Below are 23,460 nucleotides of genomic sequence, written 5' to 3' on the forward strand. Positions count from 1 at the left end.
AAGATAATTTGTCTTAAGCCACAAAAAAAAAAGTGACTTGCAAAGAAAGCAACTTTTTCTGGCTCTCCTCTCCTCTTCCCTGCTCCTGCCTTTAAAACCTTAATCCTCTGGGCTTTTTTTTTTTTTTAATACTTCAGAGGAATTCATATAGATTGTGATATCAGCTTTGCTGCTGTGTTTCAGAGTGTCTTTGGTGGTCACATAGGTGCTTGCTAGGGAGGGGCTGGCCACCAAAAGACTTTGGGTGATTTGGGTGCTGGATAGCTCTCTGGAGCAATATGGAATTTGAGTTTAAGAAAAGGAAAACATGCTTTGAAATATCTTGGGTAACAGAGCACTGACACTGGACAGAAAGGGGAGAATGGCTTTGGAAAAAGAAAACTGGTGTAATCTCAGCTGTGAGAATGGGTTGCCTTTGGGAAACATGCATTGCTTTTGCAGTGGGCAGAGGATGAAATGGTTTTAAGCAGAGTGGTGCCTTTGGGAATCCTCTCAGACCCACTGTGGTGTGGCACAGCAGATCTGAAGGTGGATTTTGTTTAATCCATGATACACAAACAGGCTTGGGCAGTGGTGATTTGGTCAGGAGGAGCTGTTGGGATACCTACAGTGAAATACCTGCAGGCTCTCAGGTTGTGAATTTACCTCTTTCCAGGGAAATTTGTGCAAGTGCTGAGTTGATTTAAAAGCATGGTTTGTTCAAAATATGTCCTGTTTCCTTTTTTTTACCATATATCAATACCATGTTAAATTTGTCTTGGAGGTAGAAAACTAGGAGCTCAGGAGTCAGCTTCCTTACCTGGAAATTACAGACTGGAAAGGAAAAGCCATCTGCAATATGTCAAACCAGTGGACCTCCCCCAATGTACTTGATAATAGATTTCCTTTGTGGGGTTTTCTTTGTGGTGTTAGTTGGTTTTTTTTGTTTTTTTTTTTTTTTTAATTTAGCTGCAGCAATGAAGTAAATTGTGTTCTTCCCTTTATGCTTCCATTGCTTTTTCTGCCATGTTTAAGAAAGGGGAACAGAGTGGAAGGGATCTTTTTCCTGTTACTTTAAATAGCATCTAATTCTAGCTGTGGGTGAGTAAGACAAAAATAAGGTAACGAGATGTAGTTAAATGTTGTTCTAATGTTTATGTACAGTTGCTTTTCTGACTATTCAGTGGTTGCTCTGTGTAATAAAATTTTCATTTGTGTGTGTTCATGCATGTGTTTGAATTACAGTGGCCTTGTTGTCTACTCTGAGGGACCATTAAACTTGGACCATAAACCAGAAGATATGTCTGAGCTCTTCAGACCTTTTCACACTTTGCTAAGAAAAATAAGGCAAGTAATAAATGACAGTAGTAATTGCTTCTCTTCTGAAGTGAAAATCAGAGTCCTGAAAACTCATAAATGCTTAAAAAAGTGTTTCTGTTTGCTGTGTTAACCATAAACAGCATTTTCCTCTCATCAGCCTAGTATACCCGTGAAATAACTAAATGTAGGTTTTCATTTCATGGTAGTTTTCTGAACTTTTAATCTCGCTGATAGTTTCTTTTTTTTTTCTTTTTTTTTTTTTTTGAGTATCATTTTATAGCATTTCACATTTTCCTTCTGGTTAGATGATGCCTGAAGTACTAAAGTTAGAGTTTATTTTTGGGAGATTCTGTTTCTAATTAGCATCAATGTTTCTGCTTAACTAGGCTTATTACATTTTCTTGTTATCCTATGATGCAATACTCAGATAATTCTTAACCTAATAGAAATGACTATCAGTTTTTCATATTGTAAATTGTTTTTTTACAGGATGAATCACTTTATATTTCTTTCCATAATGCTTCAGTGTGGGTTACCATTGGAGATATGGGCTTTGGCTCAAGTATAAAGAACATAAACATCTTGTTTTTTTAGCTGAGGTTTTTAGAAGACTGATCTGTTACTTTGGAGAAATTGAGCTGTATCTTTAAAGGATCTTTATGTACACTCTTCAGGTATTTTATCTGGGTGTTAAAAATTTTTCTTAATCCATAAGCCCTGTTATTTTCTTAGAATTCAGATTTATATACCAACTGCAACTTTTGTTCCTAGAAATCTCTAGAGATAATTTGAAAGGTTGGGGTTTTTTCCCTGTGTCCAATTTTCAGCAGTTTATTGCCTTCCCTGGATGTCATGGTGACAGTCTGATACAAGAATAGTTTTCACATAGTTTATATCCAGATTGATCTCCTCTCATCCCTTAGAGGTGAGGCATCTCCTGAGGGAGAATGTGAGCTCTGTCAGGGGGGGTTCAGAGGGGAGCTATTTCTGAAGTTAGCCTTTATAAATATCTAGACCACATCCTTGTGTGTCCCTTGAAAGCTTCCTAGTATTTTTGTCTAGAAGTCTTATTTTTAGGTACATTAGTGATATTCATATTGAAATCTGAGAATTAAAATTGACAAATCAACATGTTTGGTTTGTTGGGGTGTTTTGAGTAATGATGGTAGTTTAAAACACTGGGTTAAGAATAACAACATGAACTGAGGGGCAAAACTGAAGTTAGAACGAGGAAAAAGCTTTATTGGTGCTGAAGCTTGAAAAGTCCATAAAGTTTACATTAAAATACTTTATTCCAAATGTGTGGCTATTGCAGATATTTTCCCCAGCATTCCACTTGCTGTCTAAAGCGAAAAAGATATTTAAAAGGTAATATTCTTCTCATAATCTGTATTTTCTGCTTTATTTTCCTCATATTCCACAGCATGAAAAATGAAAATCAATGAAGTCAGTGTATTGCTCAGTCCATTTAATTTTCATTTAATTTTCATTTTTTACTGTGAACATAGCTCTGGGTTTGAAAACAAATTTGTAAAATCCTTGTTTGTTCAATAAGTACAGTTTTCAATGCAAACTTTAAAACATAGAAATCTTTCTTATCCAATTTTGGCAAAGTTCTGATATACTTTAAGACTTGTATTTATTCTGTAAAGGAAAGGGAACATTAAAAATATGTGACTTCAGTTGTCTGGGAGACAAAGTTGGCAAAGTGTTCTTACTGAGATAACATCTATCAGAGCAAAAATTCAAGCAAGAAGTAATATGAAATTCCATGTCTGGCAGTCTCTGAATTGAAGGAACTCAAATACTGGCAAGAACTGAACTCAGAAAGATCCTTTTGTAATAATCTGGAATGGAAAAGACATTGAAAATAAGAATGAGATGCAAATAAGTGTGCAGTTCATACAGAGTAATTGAATTAATTTTAAAAGTCCCTAAGCTGTGTAGGGCTTTTTTTTCCTTATCAGTTTTTTAACTCATCAGGCTGCAATCCATACTCTGTGAGAAAGTTCTTACAAACCTATGAAGAAGATGGGATGATATTTGATACCAATACTTCTGCTCCCCAACAAAGGAAGAGTGTTTTCCCTGGAGTCTTTCTCCAGTCTGCAGCACCAATAGATAAGCATGAAAATAGATTCAGAAGTTTTCTGTTAAAAACAGCTGCATTTTGTATTCCAGTTGAGTGCCTGTTGTAAGAATATAGAGCATCTTACTGCAGAATGTGATCACATCCCACTGAATTTCTCTGTAAATTTCTATAACTTTTTAGCCAACTAAGTATTTTAGCTCATGGACTAACATCATACACAGAGCTGATTATTTTGTAGGATTACAGGTAATTAATTTTTAAACTGTATTATCCTAAAATATCCATAAGGCAAAGATGAAAACTGTATTTAATTATGTTTATCCACATAATTAAATCAGAACTAGCAGAGAAGATAAATATCTATTAGGTATGAAAATTTTTGGTGTCCTACTGGTGGCTGACAACTTTGAAAACAATAGGGATTGTTGAGACTCTGAGAAAAAGCAGTAAAGGTTCTTGCTGAGTTTTTGGAAAGGTTGAGCAGCAAATTATGGCTTTGAATGTTTTAATTAATATCTAAGCCAAGTGCTTGTGTTGACTTTTATTTTGTGTGTAAAACATTAGCATTACATCTACCAAAGCATAATTATATAGTAGTGCTATCCCTGTGCCTTTGAAACAAAGGTGTTTGAAGCATTTCTGCCAAACTGCTGCAATTTGCTTAGGAAATACCCAGCTCACATCATCTGCTCCTTGCACAGATATGTCACACTGAACATTCTTGTGATAAAACACTATCTATACTGTATATACCTTTGAGGCTGCTGTACAGGGATTTTCAAAAGTCAGCAAACTTGGGATTTTGCAGTACTCCTTTATCCTGCCCTGTTTCAGAGCTCTTTGCTTTCCTGGTGCTTGTTTCTAGACCATTCCAAGTGATGGCAGGGTCCCCATGGATTTTGGTGATGCAGAATCAAGGGAGGTGCACATCAAGTGGTGCAGAATCAGAGGATCACGCCATTTTAAATACACTGAAACCTTTCTGTATCATTGACTAGAAATTAAATGCAGGATACTCTTCACTCTGTGTTTTAAAGAATTGAGTGGGGCAGTGTAAATTTGCTTTCTTTAAATTAAGTGTGCACAGTGGTTGGGGGAAAGCTGGATTAGTTTTTCTGAGGTGGATGTGTTCAAAATTTAGAGTTGATTCAAAACCGTGGCACTAAAGGAGTGTCAGTGCAGTTTGTCACATATCTCAGTGTTGGTTTCTCAGTGTGGGTGTGTCAGACACATCTGTGGGCTTCGGTGAGCAGAGCAGGGCACAGCAGGAGTGGGGGGATGTGTGTGGCATCCTTGTGCCTGCACCAGGCTCCTACAGTGGCAGCTCCACTGGGGCAGCTGGTTGTGCTCCCTTTGGAGCATGAACTGAAGCACAGGCTGGCAAGAGCAATGAAGCTGTTCTCTGAAAACAAGGCAGCTTAAAATTCCAGTCAGAATAGGAGCCAAGTTAATGGAGGAGGCTTGAGGAATGTGCAGGATTAGGGAGTTTGTGGCCCTGACCCCTGTTAAGCTGAACTTGTCTTAAAGACATCTGGCCTCATGTCTTTGAAGTGTTTTTGTCATTTCTGTACCCTGGATATTGGCAGTAGAGTGAAATATGTTCATTGGTTTTGCAGTAGGCAGAGAAAATCTCTACTGCTGCTTGTAACAGGCAGAGCACATCTGAAGAACTTGCTTTGTTTTTCTGAGAGTAGCTGGAACCACTGAAAGAAGAATGATCTTTGTATTTTGAAAGCTAGATTGCCTTTCTGTGATACAAGGCCAAAAAGAGCAAAAAAGCAGGTGAAACCTGAACATGCACTTCTTAAAATTCACTATTTTCTGAAGCCCCTGTGAGAAGAAAGCTTCTGCAACCCACCCTGAGTAGCAGCAGTGTGCTGACTTCACCTGTGCCTTCTGAATAATGTGAGCAGAGGGAGAAATCCTCTTTGTCCATATGATCACAATGAGTTAAAGGTTCTTCAGCAGAAAGGAAATGAACCACTGAAGTAGCTACAGTTTAATTAAAGCTTAAAGTTTACTGATGATGCCTGATGTTCAGTTTTTTAGTGGTGAAATGTCACATTTCTTTCCATATTTCGGTTAACATTCATTTTCAGTATCTTCATAGTCATTTTACAGCATGACAGATTGGCAGTGAGTCCTGTATAATCTAATGTACAGTGTATTTAAAAGGTACCTGTTGTTCAAACATTTGTCATCCTTAAAAATGACTGGTGAATCTAGGGAATTTTTAACCAGGGAAGTGAAGATAATTACTTGAACCTCTTTTAGAATAAGCTGTATTTGTTAATAGCAAAATTTCCTGTGTTTGGATTAGGAAAATGAGCATATTCCCTTTGAATTTAAAGCAGGATTATTTCTCTACTGAAATTACAGGGCTGGTAGACTACCATGTGTAATTCAGCTGGTTATGTTATTCTTCCAAGGCTGCATGGATCTGACTCACCTGAAAAGAGATGAGGATTGTCAGCTGATTCCACTGGTGGTGGTGGTTGTTATTTTTTTTAACCAGGCTTTATTTACTATCCTCAAAACTGCATACAATTGCTCTTAAATTTTGGGGTGATGTTATTGGCAGAAACAGAACTTATTACTCAAGTCCATGGAGTAAATGTGTAAAAAAGTAAATGTGTTTCCAGCCCTGAATTTACAGTGAATGTGTGAAACCTGTTGGATCGGTCTGAGCAGCCAGGCTCTCTGAGCCTTTGGAAGGGAAGCAGAGTAGCTCTGGACACCCAGACATTCAATAATCCTGGATGCTGCCCTGGGTGTTCTGTACTGAATAAAACCCCAGAATAGATGCTGCAAATCCAAAGATTCAATCTTAGATTTTCCCTGGGCCCAGTGGATCATTCTCAGTTATGCTGATGGGCTTGGATGGAAAGCAAATTCCTTTGGGTGTTGCTGGTGCAGGCTCTGTTTGTAGAAGTTGCTCATTGCCTTGTTTCGAGAAGTGTGTGTGACTGTGGTGGATGGAGAAGGGTAGCTGATGTTTAAGCAGTTTTCTGTTGCTCAGTTGCTGACACACAGTTTTTAGTTTGTGCAAGAAAAGCTCCCTGGGGGTTGTGGAGCACAGGGATGCTGCCTTGGTTCAGGCAGAGATTCCTGGCTGCTGGCAGCCACCAGGATGGACTCACAGGGATCCCTGTGGGTCTGTCCTGTGCTTTTGCTCTTCCTGAGGACCCATGAGGAGCCAGGGTTCTCTACTTGGTGGGACCTGAACCAACCCAGAAGTTTCCTATGTCTTTATATCTTTGAATATGTGAGGGACAAGCTTAAACCCTTCACATTTACATTTGTGTGTTTACTGTTGTTTGTTGTGGTTTTTTTGAATGAGAACCTCAACTGTTTTAAAGTCTCACATTACTATGTTTATGCTTATAAAATTCTAGATCAGAGTTTCTTATCTAACAAAATGGAAATTCATAATGCAAAGCCTCATGGCAGCAATCATGTTATTCTATGGGGTTTTTTTCATCCTATTGGTATAATTATTTCCAGAATAACTGATGATAATACTGTTTTTATGTTGGCCTTAAAACTAAAGCCATTTTCAGTTTGTTTTTAAGGTGATGTTCAAGTGCTTAATCTCTTAAGAGCCACTGGTTAAATACAAGATCTGAGTAATAATAAGGTGGTATCATTGCATACTGTGTAGACAAAAGAAAGGAATGTAAAGGTATTTAAAATGTTCTAGTGTGCCAAATAGCAATACTGCTTTATGGCTTATTAGGAAAGTGGGTCTAACAAAGGTTGCCCATTTTCCTTTCTTACTTTTTTATGACCGAAAAAAATGGCCAAACCTTAGATTTGAAGATATAGGTAGAATGATTCTAGGAAATTCTGACTTCTCTGTTACAGAGTGTGAAAAGGGAGTGCAATTGTTCTTACAAGTGGTACTTCTGGAAGCTTAGAACTTTTTTCAGGGTCATATTACTCATATAAAGCAAGATTTTTTTAAAGAAATAAAATGTTAATTGTGTGGAATGTACATAGCCATAATTTTTTCTGACTTAAGAATATTTATCTAAACTGTTAGCTTTTTCAAACTGTAGGTAGCTAATATACAGGTCAGATACTAGTGATGTATATTTTGAGCTATTTGAAAAACTGGTAGTACTTGCAAAAATATTTGATCTTTGAGTTAGAAAGTTAAGAATGTAAACCATTTACTGGAAATCAAGGTGTGAGATGTATTGAATCTTTCTTTGGTGGTTTTTGGCCTCTTTTTTTATACCAAACGTACTCCTTTAAGGGAATTCTTTTAATATGTGCATATTATTGTTATTATGCCAGCTGTATGTCACCTGCTTACACGTTATTCCTAAACACATGAGGAATAATGGACTCCTAACCTCTGTTGAACAGGTTTTGCTTTTCCCATCCATTTTTTTATGCTAAAATACACTTACTGATCTTTGGAAATGGTGGCAGCAGTCAGAGGATATTTGTATATGTGACTTCTAATTGAGAAGGATAATGTAAATCAAATTCAGGCCTAGAACTACATGCTGCTGTGTCTGCAGATTTGTTTTTAAGTTATCAAGCACTTAATAACACTTTGTTTTCAGGTGCCTGTAGTCCTAAACTGCAGTACTGAGGACACTTGGTAACACTGGAGATGCTGCATGTCTATGGAAAACCCAGTTTGCTAAATTGCTCAGTGTTTGCTTCCAGCCCTGCCTTGTCCTTAACATCGTGCAGGAGCTTTAGTCCTTAATGACCTGGTGTTGTGGTTTAACCCTGGATGACAGCTCAGCCCCATGCAGCCAGCTTGCTCACCCTCCAGTGGGTCTGGGGAGAGAAGCAGAAGAGTAGAAGGGAGAAAAGGCATGGGTTGAGATATAGACAGTTTAATGGATAAAGCAAAAGCCCCAAAAAAGCAAAGCAGAGCAAGGAATAAATTCAGCACTTGCCCCAGGCTGAATTCAGCCATGCCCAGGACAGCCAGGCTCCATCACACGTAATGGTGACTTGGGAAGACAAATGCCATCACTCCAAACACCCCCCCTTCCTCCTCCCTGCCCCAGCTTTATATCCTGAGCCTGATGCCATCTTTATGGTGTGGAATATCCTTGGGTCATGTGGGGTCAGCTGCCCCAGCTGTGTCCCCTCCCAGCTCCTTGTGCACCCCTGGCCTCCTCCTGCTGGGGTGGGGTGAGGAGCAGGAAAGGCCTTGGCTGTGTGTGAGTCCTGGGCAGCAGCAACAAAAACACCCCTGGGTTATCAGCACTGCTTCCAGCACCAAACACAGCCCCATAGTAGCCACTGGGAAGAAAATGAAGTTCATGCCAGACAAAGCCAGAAGATTGAGTTCAGTGTTTGAGAGGAGGAGAGAGCCAACTTCCAGTCCCAGTTTCAGTGATCTGGCTTCCAGATACCAGTGGTGCATAAGCAATATTACTGTTTTATTGAATTCTTTTATCTGACAGTGTAATGCTGTGAAATTTCTGCAGTACTCTTTTGCAGAATAATTTTCTGAATCAACTTGAAGGATGGAAAATTGGTTTGCTAATCAAAGTCAAATTTGTGAATTAAAAAAGTAAAATGATGAAATAAATCTAATTGTGGGTGACATTTTCACTATAAATGATGGGGAGGGGAAAATTTCTATTTTTGTGTGTGTTTTGGTTTATTTTGAGGCTTCACTGCAAGCATGTATATAATTTTATGCCCTCTATTTGCATGAGTAATCTCAAATTCAGGCATCAGTAGTCACATGCTCTGGATATGAATGCCAAATGCACTGAATTACACAGTCAAAAGTGTTCTGTGCCCTCAAATTCTGGATTTCTGCACTAACAGTAAAAGCTTTTTTAAAATCTGTAACATCAATGCCTCATGATTGTAAATGACAAGTGATGTGTGTATTTCTTCATTTTCAGGGATCTCCTTCAGACGCTGACCGAGGATGAGCTGCACACACTGGAACGTAACCTGTGCATCTCCCAAGATGTGGATTTTCCTGTCAGAGCAGATCCTGAAGTACCCTCTGTCATTGCACCAGGCATAACTGCAGCTTTGCCTCCTAAGGAACTTTCAGCAAAAGCTGAGAACACAGAGGCTGAGCTGGCTTGTTCCATGCAGTATGATGAGCAGGAGCTGGAGCAGCTGAACAGGATGGTGCACAGAGTCGGCGATGAAATGTCTTCTCTGCTTTCCCCCCCGAGCATCTGTCAGTCTCCAGCTCACAGAGCTAGCCTAAGAAACAGTTCTAGCACAGAAGCTTCACCAACAAGACACCATCTTGACAACTTAACTGATGAAGAGGACAGAGTGTTTTTTATGGATGACCTAGATGGAGCAGGAGAAGCCCTGGCAGGGTTGGATTCAGTAAGTGATACTTTTGCTTGGGTGAATAACCCTTGCCACGATTCAAAACAGAACCTGCAATATAGAGATGCTTTGCTTTATGAGAATGGCCATCAGACCGAGGAAACTTTGCTTTTAAAAGATGCTGAAAGTGACTTAAGCAATAATAACAATGTTGAAGATGGAAAACAGATGCCTGGCATTTCAGTTCCAAACTCATGTAGCTGTCTGGAGGGTGCAGACTCACAGTTATACCTCAATGGCTGGGACGCGTATGCCGACGACGCGGAAACGGCGGAAGTGATCGCGCACAGGACGGGGGGAATGAAAATATCTGCTACTGTAATATTCAATCCTAAATCTCCTTCTAGCTCTGAATCCCCAGTAACAACCCCAGAAGCAGCTATTAGTTGTATTCCTGGATCTGCTAATCCATTAGCAAATGAGGAGGAGGATGAGTCCCATAAACTCAGTATAGCTGCCACAAACTGTCTGATTAATTCCTGTGTGTGTTGTGGCAGCTGTGAAGACAGCAGGGAGGACGGTGTTGAAGGTTTAAAGACTAAACATTCTGCAGGAGGTGTTGTAAATGCTTCATACACATTAGTAAAGTCTAAGGAAATGGACCATGTAGATAACTTGGACAGTTCAGTCCCTGAGCAGGAAACATTAAAACCTGAAACTTCTGCTTTATTAGCAGAAAGAGACTTTGGCAGTGAAGAGCAAAAACTGCCAACCTCCTCTAAGTGCCTGGCACATTCCTCAGGTTCACAGGTAGAAGTAGAAAGTGACTCCCAAGGAGAAGCAGAGAGCATCTCAAATCAGCAGAAGAAGTGGGAGAAGAGGAAACAGCTGTGTGATAAAAAAATGGACTACAATGAAGATACTAGTAGTGAAAGGACAGCAAAGGAAGATGTAAAGTCAAGATCTAGTTCAAGGTAAGAGCAACTTGATGTCTTGGTAGTAATTTGCATGTACATAAATTCCTGTACCCTTCTACTGCAGTGATTGGTGCATCGTTTATGTTGATTTTAAGGACAATAGAGTGTTGCAGGATTAAGGAATTTATCCATATATATTTTTTAATGCAGGTAGCTTTTTATTGGACATGAGCTTTTCTGCAAAAGATTTGGAGATCTGGATTTTAATCATCCAGTGTCTCTGTATCATTGAAATCAATGTTACATTACCTGCTTAATGTATCCAAGAGGGCACTGCTGCTAAACAGTACCTGGGTCATTACTTCCCTTGTCCTCTGCTGTTTTATAGGAGAAGTGTGTCTGGCAAATACTAAAAAGTTAACTTTTGCATCAGTGCATGGGATTAAATTGTTGTCTAAACACATTTTACCTTGGCTTCATTTGAGAGAAAGGGGTTGATGTGACCATGTTGCCTGTGGGCACAAGTGTACCTGTGAATGTGTGAGTGCTGAAGGAGCCTGACAAAGTTCAGAGGTGGCTCTTAAGCCTGTTGGACCATTTCAGCCAAAGCTGATAGAAGAGTGGAGTTCATGGATTAAGGTTCTGTATATTTAATGGCAATAAGGAACTTACTTGATAATGGGGAGATAACATCATAATACTTGTGATAAAGAAAATGCCACACTTCAGCTCAACTTTGATTGGACTCAAGGGATGTTACACAGATCAGTAGAAAACCTGACTTTGTTTTGGTTTACTGTTTAGAGGATAACCTGTTTTGTAGTGAGTCCTCAGTTTCCCTGAAGTATTAATATCATGAAGCAGAGGGAAGACATTAGAGAGAAGCTACCTTTGTTTTCTGTATTTCTGTGACAGCTGGCTTTCTCTGTCTGTGTGATGCAGGCTCTCCCATTTTGTTATGTTCACAGAGTTCAGGATAACACAGTGGAGGTAGCTTGAACCTCAAAGCATAACCACAATATAAAAGCTACAGAAATAAGAATAGTAATTGAATTATGAAATATTATGAAATACCAAATAATACTGGTAGTGGAAATAGACTCATGAGTTCTTTGGCCTGGACCTAATTTCTTTTACAGGTTAAATATGACTTAGCATGCCCAAAACTCGACTTATCTTTCTCATTATCCTGACTATTTGCTATCTTAAGCTTGCAAGTATGATCATATTCAAGGCCTTACAACAGGGTTTCTAAGTGGACTTCATTTTAAGATGTAATTCACAAATCCCTTTGATATTCCATGATTTTGCATCACTTCAAATGGAATACTATGTAAAAGTAATCACTGTGTTTAATCAGTTTCCTCATAAATAATACAAAATTCAGACTCTTTGTCTACCAGTTTTTGCCTTGAGTAGGATAGATATTAAATGAATTTTTGAGAACAGGTCTGAAAAATAGAATACAATTATATATATCTGTAAGCTGCTATTTCAGCTCCCCATGTTTTATGAATGTAGTAATTTCTCCACTGTCTTATCCAGCCTCTGCTAATATTGTTTAAAACTTTATCTGAGGACTTTCTGTCCTTTTACAGAGAGTTCTGTAAGTCTGTCTTCCTGTTTGCTTTTGTTTTCTCCTGATTCCTGTCTGGCCTCTCCTGCCTGTTGTGATTTTGTAGACCTAAGTCACATTTTGTCAGTGTGGTTACTTTTTCAGATTGGAAAAATCAGAGCCTACTTGTTCAGAAGTTGTCCACAAATTGTCTGTACATTTGATCATGCCTTATCTCTTGCCCTAAACAATTTTCAATTATACAATTTCCTCTTAGCAATAAGTGAATCAGAACTGCATTTACTCAAGATATGAGCAAACTGTGGATGTGCACAGTGGCATAATTGTTTTCAGTCGTTTTTCAATGGTTTTCAGTATTTGACTTGGAATTCTTACTAAGTGATGTGCTGAGGTTCTTTTTGAAGTTGTCTGCTAAAGCCCCAAGATGTTGCTTGTCGTCTCAGAGGCTGTCATTCTGTATCTGATGCTAAAATTGTTCTCTATGTGTTTCCCTGTTAAGTCTTGCCATTTTATTACCTGTTACTCAGACTTTAGGATCCTGGGCAGTTGTGCAGTCTGTTCTGGTTGTTACCCTGAATAATTTTGCACTGGTAGTAACCTGTCAGAGCTCATTGCTTTCCCTGTTTTTGCAGATCATACACAAAAACAAAGCTCCCAGGGTGCTGGAGAACCTCAGCCATGAAATCCCATCTTTCTGAGAAGTGATTGTTTAAGAGCTTCTCCCAATTTCTGATGAAGAATTATCTGTCCTTTTGGAGTCCCTCCCTCTTGTGCTGTAGCTCCTCAATTTTCTTAAAAGCCTTTAGTGAGGTATTTTGACAGAACCTGTTTGAAAATCCAGAGGCTTGACAGATGAATCACCATTCTTCACAAGCTTCTTGACCCCTTCACAGAGCTCCCAAGAGCTTCCCATGCAGAAGTCACCTTACATCTTCCCAGACAGACCTTCTTCATATTGTTGTCTACTTATTTTAGCTTTGGATACATTTAAAATTGCTTGGTATGATCATCAGGCTCACAGGGCTTGAGCTGTTTGAATCCCTGTGGAGTCCGTTTTTTTTAGGGATAGCCAGCTTTAGACTCCAGGCATCAAGGAAGTTTTAGGAGAGCTTAATAATTCATCTTATTCATTCTTGAGTTCTAAAACTCTTGGGTGAATGTTTTTGAATATTTTGTTAACAGGCTAGTTGGATTTTCTGTTTTCACCATAGCCTTTTACACAGATGCTTTGTTGATTACTTCTAATTAGCTATATTCATTTTTGAGACTACATTACATCTGTTATGAGTTGTCAAGTACTCCATCTTTGCAGCAGTAGAGCAGTAGGGATGGAGGTATTTTGTTGCTAGATTGTTGCTACTTTATTTGGAAGCATCCTAATACAACTCCTTAGGTATATTCTGTGAAAGATGGAGATGCCGGGGTTCTACTGAGAACTAGATTAAAAAGTTATAAATGAATAGATCCTATTTTTGCCTTAAATATATGTATATATATAAGATTGGGGTCTTGCCTGTGAATCACTAGTCATGTTATCAGGAAAAGAGATAATTCAGTTTCAAAACTTGTGGACCTTTCCTTACTCATGCTGCCTGGGCAATGACTAATCACTGCTTTTTGATGATATTTTTAAATTGGCAGATCACATTAGGCTTCTGTGACTGTTCCCTATTACATGCTTGTGAATGCCAGCTTAACCATAGGGGAAATGTTGGAGACAGTAAATTATTTTCAGAATGATGGACCCATTAGCTAGAACAATAAGCAATCTCATACACATGGAATAGCTGCAGGTTAGGCTCATTTATCAAGTTGATAAATGTATTCACTTTCTAGTTACTGTAAGTCACCAGGTAGAAGAAAATTTTCTATCCCTTTTCTGAATAAAGCAGCTCTCAAATGTGACTGTTGTGATACAAAGCATTTGTTTTAATAAGTCTAAACTATTTTACTACACAATATGACATGATAGGTATAATCGCTGTGATCCAGAAAGGTTTACCATAATAATCCTTGTATCTGAAATAGCTGATATTTCAGGCTTCTGTGTCTAGCCTCAAAATTCAGTGGAGTTTAAAATAAAGATTAACCGCTCTTGTACTAAAGATTTCATAAAATCATAGAATAGTTAGGGTTGGAAGGAACCTTCAAGATCTTGTTCCAAACCACTGGACCAGATTGCTCAAAGCCCTGTCCAAACTGTCCTTGAACACTTCCAGGGATGGGACCTTTGCAGATTCTCTGGGCAACCTGTGCCAGGGCCTCACCACCCTCTCAGTAAACAATTTCTTTCTCTCTGATCAAAACCTTCCCTCCTGCAGTTTGAAGCCACCCCTCCTCATCCTGTCACTCCCTGCTCTTGTAAAAAGTCTCTCTCCATCCTTCTTGTGGGCTCTCTTCTGGTACTGGAAGAGCCCAGTGAGGTCACCCTGAAGCCTTCTCTTGTCCAGGCTGAAGAATCCCAATTCTCTCAGCCTTTTTTCATAGGAGAGGTGCTCCATCCCTCTTGGTGGCTTCCTCTGGACTTGCTCCAACAGGTCCGTGTCCTTCCTGTGGTGGGCCCCAGAGCTGAAGGCAGTGCTGCAGGTGGGCTCTCACCTGAGTGGGGCAGAGGGGCAGAATCCCCTCCCTCACCTGCTGCCCACGGTGCTTTGGATGACCCCAGGACAGGGAGGTTTCTGGGCTGGGAGTGCCCATGGCTGGGTCATGTCCAGCCTCTCACCCACAGCACCCCCAGGTCCTTCTCAGGGCTGCTCTGGATCTGTTCATCCCCAGCCTGTGCTGTCCCTGGGAGCTGCCCTGACCCAGGAGCAGCACCAGCACCTGGTCTTGTTACAGCCCATGAGGTTGCCATGGGCCACTTGTGGAGCTTGTCCAGGGCCCTGTGGATGAAGTCCTGTCCCTCAGGTGTGTCAGCTGCACATGTGCTGAGGGTGCACTCAATCCCTTCCTCTGTGTCATTAATGGAACTATTAAGTAATTCTGGACCCAGCAGGCACCCTGGAGGGACACCACTTGTCACTGATGTCCAGAGCCATTGCCCACTGCCCTCTGGATCTGACCATCCAGCCAATTTCTTACCCATATACAGTCCATGCACTGAGTCCATCTCTGTCCAGTTTACATCCAGGGGTGTTCTGGGGGACTGTGTCAGAGGCTTTAGAGAAGTGCAGCTGAGTGCCACCCCCAGCCCTTCCCTGCTGATGGAGTCACACCTTCACAGACAGCCATCCCTGGATATTGACAGGTCTCTGCTGCTTGGGTTTGTAAGTGTTAGCTGATTTTGTCTGGTTTTTTTTTTATTTGCTTGTATCTCAAAGATAGAAAACACCAACAGCACACAAGTCTTGGGCAGCTGTGCTAATGAGATTCAAATATGAGAAAAGCACTAGCAGAGATGCAGTGTCTGACTTGCTGGAGGGACAAGGTGATAAAGGCTGTCATGTAACAAAACAAACAGTTAAAGGGGGAAAAGTCATGTAAGAGTAGAACATACGATGATAAAACTACAGAAAAAACACCATTTGGTGTTTGGGGGTAAAAAAGAACCTAAGTTATCCCCAAAACCAAGATTTAAATCTTTATCTAGTATTCCTTGTTTATCTAGTATTCCTTGTTTATCTAGTATTCCTGCTTTCAATTGGAAGCAAACTATATCAATTCTTTCTTTTAAATGTTCATTTAAATGTAAAAGTACTCATGCTCTTTCAGAGAAGAAAGAAACCACAAAGAGGGAAGATATTTTTTTGTGTGTGTTTTGTAAATATTTGTCTTTCTGTTTTTTCTGGAGCTAAGGAGTCCACATAAACCTGCTAATGTTTAATGAAGTTTGGCAACTTGTTTGGTATTGTCATAAAATGCTGGTGTTTTCATGTTTTAGTCTTAAATACATGGTTCCATTGCATGTTTGTTTATCTACATACTGACCTCAGAACAGTTTGATATAAAAAAAGGGATTATTAAGTGTAGTTTCTCACTTTTTCCACTGCAGGCCTATTTAAAATGTCTACTTAAGTTTTACATTTTTTTTCCATTTTCCTTGATCTGTTTGAATGTGTTCTTGATGAAGCCTTTTGGAGTGACACTTTTCAAAAGGAGCTGCAGTTGGTAGTGAGGAGAATTTCTTACCTTCACCCTTCCTGCAAGCTCCAGCTGTGTCCATCAGCTGTTGGATGCTGGCATTGTTTGCATTTACTTGTGGGGGCTAAAAATCAGAATATTTTGCCTTATGCTTTTGCAGTGTAGGGAGGAAGACAGAGGTGTCCTTGGAAAAGCATGTTTTGCTATTTGTTGATCTATATTGCAACTCTAGAATAAGAGGAATAAATTATTCTTGAGCTTGGTGTTCAACTTGTCTCTTTTCTTAGTCTTTCTTCTTTAATCCTAAATTGTATATATTGTACAATATTTATATATTACAATAGTCTATATTGCAATATATTAAAAATCTTATTTCCTCAACATATTACAATAACTTCATTAAAAATGAACACCTGTTTCAGACAGTTGGTTTCTAATTTTGATTTTTTTTTTGGCCTGTACTTAATTTTGTTCACTCCCTAGCAACATGTGATGTATGCACATTTTCAGTGCAGCAACTTGAAGATAAGTCATTCCACCTTTATAAATGTATGGAAAACAGCATTCAGCCATTTGTATTTGGAGGATGGCTAACATTTGCTAAAAAAAAAAAACAAAACCAAATTCATACAAAGTACCTTTCTATCTTGTCTGAGTTTCTAGCTTTTCTATGGGTATTCCTTCATCAAAATTAAATTCATTGATATTGAAATTCAAATTAACTTTATGAAATGTGTTAAATTCATGCTTTTCTATAATATTGCCTTCACAGTAAGATTTAAGAAAATTGTGTCTATTTTTACATGAAAAGGTTGGCTTTTCCCTGAAAAATTAATGGACAGCTGTGCAAGCTCACATAAAGAAAAAGGTCTGTTTATTGTCTTGTACTGATTAGTCTTTCAACTGACTGTTCAGGAGAAAGAGAAATTCTCCTTAGCAAAAAGCAAACAGTACTTGATTTGGAATCAAACATCAGCATTTTAACTGCAAAACTTCCCTTAAGCAATCCTTTATCTGGCTGTTGATTGAAGTTCTTTGTTCCCCTTCTAGTATTCTGTTTATTGCCTTTGTACAACTAGCCAAATTCAGATTCAGTATAAATTAATTGTTTCAGTCCCTCCTCCCCTTCTTTTTAACAACACAGGTCTCAAATTTGAAATGGCAGTGTTTTACCTTGCCTGTTGAACTCTGATTTTGTGCAGTATCCTATAACACCACTGCTGTTACAAAGCTTTGGTGTCACTGTTTTATACCAGCTTCCCTTTTACTAAGTCCAAATATCAATTGAAGCAGGGAAACATATTAGCTTTCAATGTAGGGATTCCTGAAATAACAGGTTAAAAAGTTTGAAAAGATAATTTTTGAGTGGATTTGGTGTGACACATGAGGCTTTAGTCAGCCCTTATGTAGTGAGCCAGTCAAACAATACTTGTGCCAATTAGCTATTGTAATATGAAATGTAATTGTATTCAATTAGTAGCATTCATGAAGAAACTGTCCCCTGAAGCAGAGGTTTAATTAAATGTAAGAGGCTAGAAACACATTCCAGTAGAAAAAAGCATGGATAAAATAAAGGTGGCTTTCAGTTTGTTTTTTCTTTCAGTTACAAAAAGTGGCCGACAGCTTTCAGTAAATTCCCTGAAAGGAGGCAGCCATATCTCACCCCATGTCACTTTGCTCCATATCCTCAAATCTTTATTCTGTAATTTTATCAGAAGTGCTGAAGAATTATGTTTTGATGAGCATGATAGTGGTTTTATGCAGTGCTAGAATGCAATTTTTAAAACAGCCCTGTAGGTGTTTAAAACCTACAAATGAAATAAACTTTTGCCACATTCCCCACTTTAAGCAGGCCTATGAATCCCAATCCAAAACAACATTATTGCAAATGAGCATGACATGGTGGAGCTCAGGTCAGCTGTGGGCTGATGTGGGAAGGAAGGGTTAGCAGCTCTCAGCTGCAGAATGTAGCTTTATGCTTGAATTTTCTCTTATAATTGTGCTAATGCATGTGTGTGCTCAGCCCTCATCAGCTGATAATGGGAATCTTGAGATGGGAAAAACAGGTCAATTCACCTCAGGATCTACCAGCACCTTAGAAAAGCAGAGAGGATCTTCAGGCAGACATTAATATAAAGAAAACTCTACCATTATTCCAAGACCGTGTGTACTGAGAGGAAAAGCAGTGATTATTAAGGTTTTTTTTTTTAAAGCTAGTTAGTATAACACTTAGAAAGTATAAAACAGAGTTACCATTTTTGGATTCCCATTTCTTAGTACTAAATAAACACAGAACTTCTTATGTGAAGAGTTACAGCCTGAATATGAATCAGTAATAAACACTGTAAATCATAAATACTGTTTCCAGTACAATGATTCAGTCTATATGGATACACAGGAATGAGAAAAATGTTTCCATGTTGTAATTGCCTGAATTACACATGGTTTATTACAACAAACAAATGTCTGTGAGTGTGGTTTGTGTCAGGTGTGTTCAAGCAGTTTGCATTGCCAAGTGATGACTGACTGCATGGAAATCTAATCCTGAAGTCAGCAGATTGTTCAGCATGGTCAGGTTTGTGCCCCAAGAGAAAAATGGAGAAGTGGAAAATGAAGGCATTTATAAAGCAGTTTAGAATGGCAAACTGGGTTAAGACAAGGCTTAAAAATTGGTGAGATGATGAAACTGGTGAGAAGGAGTTTTGCTGGTAGGACCTGGTATGGAGTGAGAGAAGATGGAAATGAGAGGCAGCGAAGTATGGAGAGGAGATGAGGTGAGGCTCACTGCCTGTTCAGAAGACATTTGTAAAGATGAAAGCAAAGCTAGCATTGAGATGGTTGATAATGCCAGCTGGTTCTGGGCCATTATGTTCATCTTGCTCACTGGGTTTACTTACCATGAAGGTGCTTTATTGCTTTGCCTTCTCTCTCAGGATGTCCATTCCACATAGGTAGCTGATGATAGAAAGGGATTTCATGTCTTGGGACAACATTGGCAATAAATAATATCTGCTCTTAGCAGAGAGGTGGTACTTTAGGGTGGTGCTTGCTTTGGTTTATGTTTTAGCCTAGAGCATTTACATTCAACTCCCAAAAAACATGTGTGAACTTTTGAGTTCTTGGGAAAAATGTTGGCCCTTTGGGTTCTGTGTAAGAGCTTAAAATCTTAAATTCTTTAAAACAAAACAAAAAAGTAAAAACTAGAACCTAAGAAAATTGAATTTAAGTGCTTAAATACTGGTAACTGAGATATTTTGATTGGACTGCGAATATAACAGGCAGAGCTTCAATGAAAGCACTGAAGGACAGCCAACCTGACATCTTTCAGAAAAATTATTACTACCCAAATCAGCTGGCAGGATTTTTACACTGGAAAAATCTGGAAGTGGTGGGGAGATGGAAGAGCATACAAGATGCTGGGTTTGCTACTTGTTCTTGTTTCCTGATTCTGCTGTTCAAAGATTTGTTTATTCTGAATAAAAGAGTGATGTGCTTGACTTACTTGCAAGGAAGAAGCAGTGATGTATTTGCTGTGACACAATGAGTTAACAAAATTCCATGGTAAATGTAAGACCAGTTTAACAAGGTTCAGTGGCAAGGTACACTTCAGTATTTAGTGCATGGAGGACAGGGTCAGACAAAGCTGCCAGGGAGATCCTTTCACTGAGTCTTGAGGTTCAGAGAGGAGCTGGATCCTGACTTAGTCCCAGACCTGATCAATGGTTTATGTCTAAAGTGCAGTCAATCTTTTTTGTCACTTAGCTAATATTGCCACATTTCAGCATGCTTATTCCCAGTTTCACTTAGTATCTGGTGTGATAAGGATTCACTCAGCCTTGAGCAATAATTGTGAGAGGGGAGATCCTGGCATGCAGGCTGCTGCCACACAGGAGAGCTCAGCAGGCCTTGGACTGTCCACTAATTTTGGGCTGAGATGAGTGACTTACAGTCATATCTGCACACCCATTGTACTTTGGCTGGTGTGTGCTCAGGTAGCCCTCAGCTGCTGTGCAAGGTGTATGGCCCTTGGCTCCTGTGGTGTTACCTGTCTCTCCAGAGCCCAATTTGGGTACAGACATTCAGACTGCCATTTCTTGCTTTTGTTGAAAAAGAAAAGGGGGGGCTGAGCACACCACCACACCTGCCTAATCATGGTGTGAAATTGTGTGCTAATGGTTTTTTTAATATCACTCAGCTGCTGTAAAACAGACAGTAAAATTACATTTTAGTAGCATGACCATATTGTAAGATTGGATGGGTAAAGGTGATGAGCTATAAAAGAGTAAGCCTTTGTTTAAATGCATATATCTCTTCATAATGAGCAGAATTAGCAAGGGAAATTACATAAAACGAATGAAAGTTAAATAGATTTTTGTTCAAGTCTGATAAAATTATTTTCTGCTTGTGAAGTCTCTCCTTTCAACTAAAGCATGGTACACTTGGGATTTATTTTCAGATTGGCAGTCAGAAATGAGAAACATGAAGGGGTACATTTTCCAAGTGATTAGTGGGAGGTATGCAAACAAATCCTATTATTTCTTAGTGGGATTAGAGCACATACCTTCCATACACTGCTTTGAAGAATTCCCCTTAAGCATTCTTCCAGACTTCTAGCTGAAAAAATAACTGTAATAGTAAATTTGGCAGAAAAAAAGAGCTTGAAACACTGGTTTGCATATATCTAAAAAGCAAAAGGACGTTTAAAAATCTACTCATAATTGTGGAGAAGTAAGGTGAAATAACCCTGACCTATATATGTACCTCTCTTTTAACTGGACATGTTTCTTAGGTTTCTCTTTGCATTGTCCAAAGATTTGTTGACTGAACATTTGAGTTCAGCTGGCTTGAGTGAATCTTCTGCACTGCCTAGAGCCAATACAACTGTGATATCTCTGCTCAAGATTACATATTTTCTTATCTCATATAATTTATTTTTTTCGCAGTTTGTGGAATTTTTAGTAGCTGAGCAGTAAATTGTTATTCAAACAAGAAATTGGTCTTTACAAGATAGTTTTTATAAGTGCTTATGAAACTATTTTTACTCCTCTAATCCTAGTTTATGTTGATAATATGATGTAAGATCTGAAATGATGTGTTATTTAGAGGCTTTTCCTTAGTCATGGGATGCCAGAGACAAGTTGTGTACCATTCATTTAAATTAGTCATGTCCTTTTAATTAGTAGTTCGTGGATTTCTGCTAACAAAGTGTCAGTGGTTTGCCATGGGACTGCTCCTTCCTGGGTATCTGTTGGCTCAAAGCACAAAATTTGAGGTACATGTATGGCACCTAGAGGGACTGAGCAAACTTAGGGGTGGGTGTATTCAGTTCCATCCTCCAAGTGTCAATGTTCTGTTTTCTAACAGACCTTTTCCTTCCAATGGGGAGCAAGTGTAGGTCAGACTTGTCACAATATTCAGAAGTTTTTGAAGTGTATGGATTACTGTGCTTTGGCCTGAAACCCAAGATGACTTTATGAACTTTCAGCTTTGTTATGTCTTCAGTTTAAGGTTATACCACACTTAGCAGGATGGGCAAGCTATTCCCTCTATCTCCAATGAAAATGTAAGACTCACAGTTATTTCCTGAGTATTTTAACTGTATGGCATGAATTAAATTGAAAATTGTTGTAAGATGTGTGCCCACTGACTTTGCTGAATTGCCTGTCCTTTTGGGAAGAAAACAGAATAGGTTTGTATCATCTTCTGAAGAGCAAAAAAATGCAAGTGCCAGTTTATTCTTATTTCTGAATGACCCATGCCAAGCCATGACTTATCTCAATGCTCTGTTTTTGCCTTTGCTCGCTTCAGCAGTTCATTTTGTCTCCGTGTGTTTTTCCAGTTCTCAGGATGGCTTACGTGATTCCCCCCTCAGCTCCATCTCCAGCAGTGACTATGAGAGTGTTTCTGTCACTACCTGTAGTCTCTCCAGCATTTACGCTCTGAGGTAATAACATCACTTTGCAGTCAGATTTGACAAATGCTACTGAGTTATGCTTGGTTAAAAATTTTCATTGAATTAATCAAGTGACAGCAACACTTCTGAGTATTCTTCCTTTTGAACTACAGGTGCTTTCTGATTTTTATGTATTTTTTTTAACCTGCCAGCTTTCTTCAATGCTGTGACAAATGAGGCAACTATTTATGGAAAAGTTTTTAATGCATGCAGGAACCACTTACATATGTCCATGATCTCACTTTTATTTATCCATGTAGCAATTCTCAGAAGACACTTCAGGTTGTAGCTTGACAAGTTACAAATGTTTTTCTTAGCCAGCTTTTAGCTTTCTAAAATCATGTCTTTTTCATTTTGTTTTGCCTTGTAAAATAAAAGATGTTTCAGTTAACAGTTTAACTTACACCCTATTGCTGGCCAACACTGGTAAGAATACAGTGAAGAGCTGCTTCTGAGTTCACAGAATATTCTGGGCTGGAAGGGCCCCAGAGACGTCGTGGAGCTCAGTTTCTAAGTGAATGGCCCATACAGGGATTGAAACCATGACCTTGGTGTTTTTAGCAATACTATTTTATATTCTCATCTTCTGAAACTACCTGGGACTTTTAACTTCAGTCTTACTCAAAGCACTTATTGAGAGTGATAATGTAATTAAATTTAGGACAGAAAAATGTAACTAAAACATAAAAATGAAATCTTTGCATTTTTCACTGTTCCCATAACATACATGTATGAGATGTATTGCATGCACTGTATGCAATAACATTTTTGCTCTTGTACAGACAGATTGAAATACCACTACTTCAGCTGATGAAATACCACTACTTCATCCTCCACTGCTTCTTGTCCTCTCTTTCATTTGTTTTTTTCCCAGAACTTCATTAGAACTTCAGGATTTTGAAATTTCATCTAGGTTTGGGGATAAAAAGAGGAGATAAGATGGCTTTTCTAATAGTGGTAGAAGCAATACTACAAATAACAATTGGAGGGGTTTTTTTAGGATGCACCTGTTTTCAAGTTCAATTTTTTTAGAGTTTTGTATTTTTCAAATAAGGGCAGAAAGAGGCAACAAAAACTGTTCTTCATTGTTTTAATTTTAAAATACATTTCCTTTTGACTGTTCTTCAAACAAAACCCAATTTACCTGCATGCAGCAGTTGCCCTGTTCCAAGTACTGTGTACATTGAAGACTGTTTCACACAGGGCTGTCTGAATGGATGGTAGGTGTAGCCTCAGTGACTCTTCAGGAATAACTGGAGCAGTC

At 38.9% G+C, this 23,460-nt stretch overlaps 1 protein-coding gene across 4 annotated transcripts in view; it reads left to right on the forward strand.

The window, feature by feature from the left end:
• ZFYVE28 (zinc finger FYVE-type containing 28) overlaps positions 1-23,460 on the forward strand; it is a 146,096-nt gene that overhangs the window by 93,001 nt on the left and 29,635 nt on the right. For 2 of the 4 annotated variants that reach the window (XM_066548711.1, XM_066548712.1), the window contains exons 7-9: positions 1,225-1,326; positions 9,280-10,644; positions 22,083-22,187. In XM_066548711.1, coding sequence (XP_066404808.1) covers positions 1,225-1,326; positions 9,280-10,644; positions 22,083-22,187 — 1,572 coding nt within the window. The remainder of the gene's footprint in view (positions 1-1,224; positions 1,327-9,279; positions 10,645-22,082; positions 22,188-23,460) is intronic. The other 2 variants (XM_066548713.1, XM_066548714.1) reach the window with 1 other exon arrangement.

Source organism: Molothrus aeneus, chromosome 4 (assembly GCF_037042795.1).
Source record: "Molothrus aeneus isolate 106 chromosome 4, BPBGC_Maene_1.0, whole genome shotgun sequence".
Classification (NCBI taxonomy): domain Eukaryota; kingdom Metazoa; phylum Chordata; class Aves; order Passeriformes; family Icteridae; genus Molothrus; species Molothrus aeneus.